This window comes from Drosophila elegans, unplaced genomic scaffold (genome assembly GCF_018152505.1).
Source record: "Drosophila elegans isolate 14027-0461.03 unplaced genomic scaffold, ASM1815250v1 contig_468, whole genome shotgun sequence".
NCBI classification, from domain to species: Eukaryota; Metazoa; Arthropoda; class Insecta; order Diptera; family Drosophilidae; genus Drosophila; species Drosophila elegans.
In genome coordinates, this window is record NW_024545855.1 from 3,856,656 (window position 1) to 3,865,353 (window position 8,698).

Here is an 8,698-nt window from a genome sequence, read left to right on the forward strand (position 1 = left end):
ATCACGAACTACATTTATATAGCTTAGTTTTGATGTTTAAATAGATTTTAAATGATGGGTAGCAGGTACGTATTAGGGGGATTTTTCGCTACCAACTGTTTGATGCTTGATAAAAGCTACAATGCATGAGCTTGTATGCTTAAACAGTCAGTTAGCAATTTAAATTTCTAAAAATATTGGGACGGGTAAAACATCATATTTGTTATGTGAACTTTCGCAAGCAAGCATAACTTTCACAATTCTTAATACAGGGCTCTGCACTTAACCCTTTTTGGTTGGAAAACTTTTTCTTCCCCCAGCAGGCACACACACACACAAGAATTTTTAAGAAAAGTGTTTCGCGCTGCGAAAAGTGAACAACTTTGGCAGTGTAAATTGCAGAGCAACACTTCCGGCAACATGTTGCCAGTGCTCCTTAAGCCCTTTCACTCGCTTATATCGCGCTTTTTATTACATCACTATTTTTCCCTTCATTTGGGGCTGCTCACAGCATAAAATATGCATAGAGATTTTAAGCTTGCCACGAAGAACGTTTAACAAAATAATTTGGCAAGTATTTTTGGGTTTCCTAATTTAGCAACGGGGATTCACTAAGTTGCTTGGCGGTTATTATTTATTGCTGGCATACTTAAGAAATTTATTTTTATTGGATTAGTCTGATTTTTATACTTTTTTCTTTGCAGAAAAATGTTTGAACTTCTTAGGTGTCATTTTTAGCAGTGATTTTATTAAAAAAAGGTCTATGAAAAATAGCGAGGGTACTGTGCGTATCCGCCACTATTTCCATATCACGCATACGCCTGGCCATTGTTGACAAGCTAATTGTAAACTTTTCCGCTTTGCGTTTCATTGTTTCGCCAACTGGCGGGGAAACAAAGAACCGGCGAGGCATATTAAGCCCCAAACGACCGACTGGCAGATATGAATGCCCCAAAGGATTTCGTCCTGCAGTGCAACATGCGAGTATAGTACATGCTAAGTTCGTGCAACTATTGTCTTGGATTGCGTTGCGCAACATGAAACCGGAATGGGGCAACTGTTGGCGATGTGTGCCGCTTTGTGTTGTTGACACACAAAAAAAAACAAAAGCAACAAATGGCAATGGCATGGGGTAACTTGTGCAAACTCGGGCGAAAATTAAAAAACAAAAAAAAAATATATATAGGGGTTCGCAAAGGAAATACCAGCCAAAACATAAAAGGCCAAAAAAGTCGGGTAAGTCAAGAGCGCACCAGAGAATGGAGGGAAAAAGCAATTTCTTAAACGCAGCACGTGCACAAATTCATTTCTGTTTGCTTTAATTATTCCAAGATGAAATGGCAAAAGGGACGCGAGTACACAAAAATCTTCTTTAGTTTCACTTTTTTGGATGATTTATGAATGTTTTGCCGGAAAATCTGTTTCTGCTTCGAAATTAAATACAACAGAAGGAATTGTGCGACTTTATTGGTAGGCAGTCAAAGAAAAAATGAACAAGAAGCTGTGGAAAAATCAACATAAGATAAAGATTAGATACTTCGTGTTATCTGTATCTCTATATCTATAATCTTTGTAATAACAAAGTAAATTAAATTGTTGTACTTCGTAATATATAATTGGTGTATAAAATGATATATATTCTTTAATTTACGTTTTGGTGAGGCCACTGTAAAAAAATATTATTTATGGAAATCGAAACAATCTGCTAAACACAATCACTCTACACAACACTATTTGAATAAAAAAATGATATAACATAAAGAGTTAAGATAATGGTGGTGCTCTTAAAAAGAATTAAAATACCTTTAAAAATTATGGAATATATTTATTTAATAAATATCATATTATCAATCGATTAACATTGGACACAATTTTGCGAAATAAAAAAAATTGTAAATAAATAATATTCCTCTTGTTTATGTATGGACAACATACTTTTATTTGTTTTTGTGAACCTTTACTATAAACTTTTTATAATTATTTTTAAACTAAGAGAATTTTTTATAATTTATTTCGGATCCCAAGTTTATCTATTTTCGCCGTAAATTTTATACTTATTCACCCGGACACACATGCGGTAAGTCGCATGTTTGTTTGCTGTGGCAAGTGCTCTTGACAAATTTCCGCACATCTAACAAATTTGTTATGAGCGTTTTGCACAATTTTCAACGTGCAGAACGCAGAATACAGAACGCATATGCGACTGGCAGCAAAATCAAGCCATGTTAGCCCATTAGTCGGGCCAAATGGAGCTGAACCATATGGGCTCTGCTAAATTTGGGGAGTACTACGACGGCACTGTATTACTCTCGTGGAATTAATGAACTCGTGATGTAGACATGTCTCACTTGGATTACAGGCAATTTCTCATTTCGGATGAGAAACCGGAGTCCTTCTTTGTCTGCCTCGACTGCATTTCTACGCCATTTGCATGTCTGGCTGCAATTTGGCCGGGAAAAGTGGTATGTGAATGCGATAAATATTTGATAAACAACATTTCTGCAGCTTTGCGGTTCAGTGACTCGGCATGGCGTCGCAAATTGCGGCAAATTTCTCGCATTTATTTTCCATTTTCTGTGCTGCTTCTCTCCTCACTTTCCCTTGCCACGCATTAAAAAACTTTCATAATCATAACTCTGTCTTGGAGCTTTGTTGCCATTGTTGCCGCTCCTGCGACTTGAGCACTTTTCTCCACTTCCCCGGAATGGAAAATCAATACATATTTATGGGTTCATGTTGTGGGTGCACGTACGAAATATCAGCCGCATATACGGGAGTGCTGTGACTTAAGGAATGGCTTTCGTAGGAACTCCATGGCCATTTGCACGTTTCGAATCATAAAATACTTTCCCGTACGCCCTCAGGAATTCGCAAAAGAATATAATTTTTAATAGTTGCACATGTCCTCGCATATCCTTTTGGGTGTGCTCGAGAATGTGCAAAAATTTCTAGCTGCATGCAGGTAAGCTTTTCAAAAAGTCAAAGGCTTAATCTAATAAAGTTTAAGCCCAAAATTCTAAAGAGGCCTTAAACCAGAAGGTTGCTAGGTTTTCCTAAAATCATAGGAAATTACTTATATAATTTTTTTTTAATTTAAAGGCATTTCATTTGAGGTTTAACATTCCTGAAATATCAAACTACATAACATAATTGCCTCCACATTATATTTTTCTGTGCGTTATGCATAATTTTTTTTTACTGTAAATGTATTTGTTTATAAATTTTATGTGCTTAAAAATATTATTAATAGGAATTTAGCAAATTAAGTTTTATAGCAGATATGTCTGTTTTAAAGTAGATAATTTGAAATATTTTCAAATTACCGCCCCTCCTCAAGCTTTGTGCCATTCAAACTGCATTATTTAGCTACAATTAATTTCGCTAGCTGTATGTTGATGGTAGAGGAAGTACCTGTTCAAACAGCTTAGTTATATGCCACAGTTGGTCGCTTCATGACGGTAATCGGGTTAGGGGCTGTCTTTTAAGAGTGCACTTTTCCGCAGAAAATTGATTTGAAATCGCTCGGCACTTGCCGCTAAGCCGGCTCAAAAGACAGCCAATGGCATTAGTGACGACTAATTCAAAAAGTAATTCATGGCCAACAAAAGAGAGAGAGTCAGAATGAGAGTGAAGTGAACTTTATGAACAACTTTTGAGGTCAAGTTCCTGGGCTAAAACGCAATCAAGCTTACGTCCGAATACACACAGCATTCCACTTGACGTAACTTAATTTAGTTTTCGAATGGTTGGTGCTGGAATAAAGCAAACATTTCCCAAGTGCCACAGCTCGTGCATAAAAAGTGCAGTGCTTCGGCCCTTAACAGGTGCTCAGCTTCCATTGCAGAAGTTCTGAAGTTTACTACTGAGATTGAAGCCTTGCAGCTGGGAAATCAAATTGCTCTGGTCCTGCTTTCACTTTCATTGTCTCTGCTTTTGAATGCAGTAGAGGCATCGAAGCTTTTCGCTTTTTGATTGATTGCAATTGATATATGTGTACCGAGTTGTTTGTGCTAAATAGCGAGAGTGGAAAATTCGAAATTGAAAAGGGTGGTTCCCGGCGAGAAATCGATTGATTTTCATTTTCCCCATCTGAGCACTCTTGCTTAGCTAAAATTGAACGTTGTTGGCTTTCGGATGCGGTTTGTGCAATATAAAGATAGACGCAAGTTTAACGAAAGTTAAATAGTTACATACATTTGTATGTAGAAAAATAAACCAATTGTTGCCATTCTATAATTGATTAAATAACGTGTTAAATGTGTGTGTGTTTAATCACTATCTTTAATTGGCCAATAATTGGCGAATATGTGTAACACAGTAAGGCAAAGAAAGTAATCGGATTACAAGCTCCCACTTGGAAGCGCAATTTAATGCATCAAATGGATTTGCAGTGGTACTTGTGGCTAAGCCAGCACAAGTAATTTAAAACGAACTAGAGCTTTAATGACAAAAACTTTAGAAGTTGGACCAGTGCAATTTGGTAAATACCATTTGATCATGGCTTCAATTTAAGTTGGCTTCATTCCACATGACATCATTCAACTCAGTTTCAAATGAATGGCAATGACATCAAAGTGCACATTTAAAGTCAAAGATGCCTCAAGTTTGCTTAAATTTGTGTGTCCCCGACACCTACCAGGTGCTCAGCTTCTCTTCGCAGTAGTTGTGACTTTCGAAAGAAATTGACTGCCAACACAAGTAGGAATCAAAGTATTTTCAAGCTGGATAACAGAGTCTTGCAGAGTCAAATACATTTCAACGTTGCTTGTTTTTGTCATGGTTTCCTTAAATTGCACTCAAAGGGTTGGTTTTGAACCAATGCACATTTATCTGAAATTAATATTAAATATTGCCCGTTCTGTAAAACAACTTTATCGAAATTATAGTGTTCTTAATAAACAAAAACAAGTCTGTCCTCAAAATCCTCGCAATTATCACATCCTGCCTTAAAGAGTTCGTTCTTTCAAAGACTAATATATATTTTTTGAATGACCCTAGTTAAATTACCTATGGCTCAACTGCGTAGCTCCATCAGTTCTGAGATAAAATGTTTTCAGGAAATATTGCCAATATAAAAATCATATATTTAAAGTATTTAATGAATATTTTTTTAGCTACTGTTGGATTAATTTAAAATCTTTTGTATACAAAATAAAAATAAATAGCTAACAACTCTCCAATTGCAAACAAAAGAAACTTATCAAAATTTATTAAATTTTTAAAAAGTTTAATAAAAACATGAATGTTTATTTAAATGCTTTGTTAAAGTTGATATTGGAAAATACGTTTGTATTCGTGTATTATGTTTTTACAAATCTAGTAGTTAAAACTAAAACTTATATATAATGGCAAACATAAGAATTAATTTATGAATTAACTGGTCAAGGACCTTTTGTTCGTTGGACATATTAAAGTTGCTGTAACTAATTGTGCGATCTGCTCGTGAAGTTGGTCGATGAGGTGGTCATGGACTGGAGCTCGGTGGTGCGCTTTTGGACGTCCATTTTCATCTTGGTGGGGTAGATCAGACCCACCCACGCACGTCGGTTCGCTGAATCCAGAAGGACGAAGTAGACGAACATCACGAATCCTTGCATGGTGGCCGTGATGCAGAAGAGGTACGAGAAGGCCACTCCTGCCTGCATGAAGGCGAATATTCCGAAGATCCAGGTGAGACCCAGCAGAAAGAATAGCATTATGGAGAGTCGGATCTGCTTCACGACCATCTTTTTTTCAGACTTGTGGATGCTCTGGCTCAGGGAATGCGAGATGCTGTAGAATACATATACGAAGATTACCAGGTTGGACACAGTGATCAGGGTCACAGGTAGGACCACTCCAAAGATCAGACCATATCCGGATGGATAACAGATCCCTGTATCCGTGGAGAGTTGAGCAGCCGAAGGAAGGTAAGAATCTGGATCTATAAGGGCTACCAGCAGGGTGGGAACCAAAGGTAGTGACCAGGCCACTAGGGCAGCCTTCAGGATGTAGTGACGCGGTCTTTCGATTCCAATTACGGTCACATATCGCTGAAACTGAAGGAAGGCGATGATCAGCATCCAACTGAAGAGCACCAGAATGGAGTACTGCATGGCAGCTCCCAGAGCCACGCAACGCACTGTGTCCCCATTAACCACCAGTTGTTCGGATATATCATCTGTGTTCAGGAACACGAAGAGCACCATCTGAAGACACAAGGCCAGGCAAAGGTGGAGTAGAACCTTCGTGGAGGCCTGACTTCGCCAACTCTTAAATAGAGCTGCTGAGAGGAAAATCCCCAGTATTCCCAGCAGCGAAAGACTGCATCCCACGATGGAGATTATATCCAGCACTTTCTCGTTTATGGGTGTGATCAGAACCTCCTCGCCCAGGTCGTTGGTCCGATAGCTGCCACCCACTAGAAATGCAAACTGAGTGAAGTGGTACGTATGACACTCGATGATGGGATCCTTCAGCAGATCTGAACTGCTACTCGTAGTGACTCCTTCGCTCAGCCAGGTCTCGTAGTTCCAATAACCGCATCCACTTCCTAAACTAAGGGCCTTAGCATCGGGATCTTGAAGGTTCTCATTGCGGAGAAGAAACGGCAACGGCAAAGTTAGAAAGTTGTCTGTAAAGCAAAGAATTATTATTATGCCAAAGGTCCAGAAATGTAAAATGTGTACTGCTAAATAATGCAAAAGTAAAGATAAATATCATCCATTGCGGTTTTAAGTTTTTTTAAATATGGAAATATTAACCTTTTTTTAAATGTTTTATTTGACTTTTTTTCGGAATTGATTTTTATAATATCTGAAACTCTAAACTAAATTCAAAACCATATTTAAATTAATTAAAATTCAATAAAGTCAAGTATAAACTATTTAAATGCTATGTGTTATGCAATTTAATATGCACTGTATTTAATATTGTATTATAATTTAATATTTAACTTAAATATGATATACACAAGTTTGAGTTCAATAAATATTTTTAATATTTATTTTAATACACTGTAAACTGGTACTTACTTTCTAATCCTGGTAACGAAATGGAAATCACCTTGCTGCGAGGCCTGCGATTGCGTTGCTGTGTGGATTCCACAAAGAGGGCATCGTGGGAGTAGACTTTGAAAATGATATATGTAGCTCCTTTGCTTTTTACCTCCCGCCAAAGATTCTCCGGCAGAAAGGCAGCTGTCTCTAAATCAGAATCCCGCTTTATTTTAGCCAAGACATCGGAGGATCGAAGAAAGCGGTACCAGAAGCCACTGGCGGAAGTTCGTCGATCCCACGATGGAGCTGAATATATGGCTATGCCAGTTATGCTATCGCACTCTGGATTGGCGAAGAACACGCTGATATTGCCGGTAATCAAAGCCTGGACACCTATATCCGCAAAGTTGTATGTTTCCACGCCAGTGGTGGCCGTTTCAGCTTCATCGCTGCTTGGCTTGGGAACTACTTTGCCACATCTTTCCTTGGGCACCATTTGCTCGGGTAAAGCATCCATGTAGTTTTCAAACTGACTAAGAAGAGAGTTCGTGGCATTAAGTTGGGCCGACAAGCGGAGCACCTGTCTATTGCAGGACATTATCTCGTTGCAGACACTGACCAAATCAACACTGACAGCTGCATCCTTGTCCTGTTGCATCAGGGTGCCAAACATCTGACCCGTCATATGGACATCCGCAGGAAGCAAAGTTTTATCCCTTTGTCGGAACATGTTCCTCATCAAGCCGGTCATCCCGCGACGTCCTTGGGTGTCATTGGTGTGTCGCCTGCCCTCGAGGATGTCATCATGCAGGCTATTCAAATCACCACTGATTGTGTGCTCCCTAAAACGCCTGAGACACACCACAGGATACCATTCGTCCAAGGACTCCCAGTGAGCTCGAAAATCCTGCAATTTGCAGGCCCTGGTGACCGGCATTCCATTCCTCAGCAAACAAACATCGTGCAAAGTGGCACGTTCGCCAATTTTAGTCCGTTTCCAGCTATTCAAGTGGGGTGTTTGATCGTGGTTGCGGGTGATGTAGTCATGCTGAAAATCCTCTGGTTCGCAGAACATCGAGTCACAATAAACTAGGTCGGTTGACCGGTTGGTTTTTCCTGGATACCTTACTTCTAGTCCAAAGCAGTGATCGTAGGTGCCATTACTCAAACACATTTGGCGCTCCAAAGGGCAGTATTCATTGCTATACGCAGTGGCCGTCAATTTCAAAGGCAATTTCAAGGCCAAGACGAAAAAAAGCCCTAGAAACAAGTTAAAATTCATGGCCTATGACTCAACTACGACAGCTGTTTGCAGTTTTCCGGAATTGCTTACAAGTACGGCAAATTCTTTTCACGTCCGACTCTCAAGAAATATCACGGCGCACTGAATTTTCTGTCGGTCGTTTAGATTTCCGTATGGCGTATGGTGTATGGTGACTTAATTACGACAGCTGTTTGCAGTTCTCCGGAACTGCAAACAAGTACGGCAAGTTCTTTTCACGTCCGACTCTCTCGAAGTATCACGGCGCACTGAACTGTCTGGCGACCGATTAGATATCCGTAATGTGTTTGTTATCAATTGTCACCACGATCGCTAATCGAAACTTTTGTGTAAACCAAAAGAGCGCCTAGTCTACCACATTTAATATAATTTACATTGTGATTAACACGGCGTCGGCATCTGAAGAATTGAAAAATTTGGGGAAGGGAAGTAACACCAAACTTGTGACGTCGTCTTTATT

At 39.1% G+C, this 8,698-nt stretch overlaps 1 protein-coding gene across 2 annotated transcripts; it reads right to left on the minus strand.

Annotated features, from left to right (window-relative positions):
- Positions 1-5,189: 5,189 nt before the first annotated feature.
- LOC108143092 (adhesion G-protein coupled receptor G7) lies at positions 5,190-8,483 on the minus strand. Of its 2 annotated transcripts, XM_017267311.2 has the most exons (3): positions 8,290-8,483; positions 6,993-8,216; positions 5,190-6,592 (listed from the first exon to the last, which is right to left on the minus strand). In XM_017267311.2, the coding sequence occupies exons 2-3, from the start codon at positions 8,128-8,130 to the stop codon at positions 5,403-5,405; spliced, it is 2,328 nt and encodes a 775-aa protein (XP_017122800.1). In that variant the 5' UTR covers positions 8,131-8,216; positions 8,290-8,483; the 3' UTR covers positions 5,190-5,402. The 2 variants fall into 2 exon arrangements, with proteins under 2 accessions (XP_017122800.1, XP_017122799.1); XM_017267310.2 differs by having other exon boundaries at positions 6,993-8,483.
- Between the last annotated feature and the right edge of the window lie 215 nt (positions 8,484-8,698).

What these genes read in the sequence shown, in the direction of transcription:
- LOC108143092 (XM_017267310.2), bottom strand. Translation starts at nt 8,238, where the DNA reads ATGAATTTTAACTTGTTTCTAGGGCTTTTTTTCGTCTTGGCCTTGAAA. An exon ending in TTCGTTACCAGGATTAGAAA is followed by an intron (nt 6,593 to 6,992) that starts GTAAGTACCAGT and finishes TTTGCTTTACAG; the next exon opens with ACAACTTTCTAACTTTGCCG.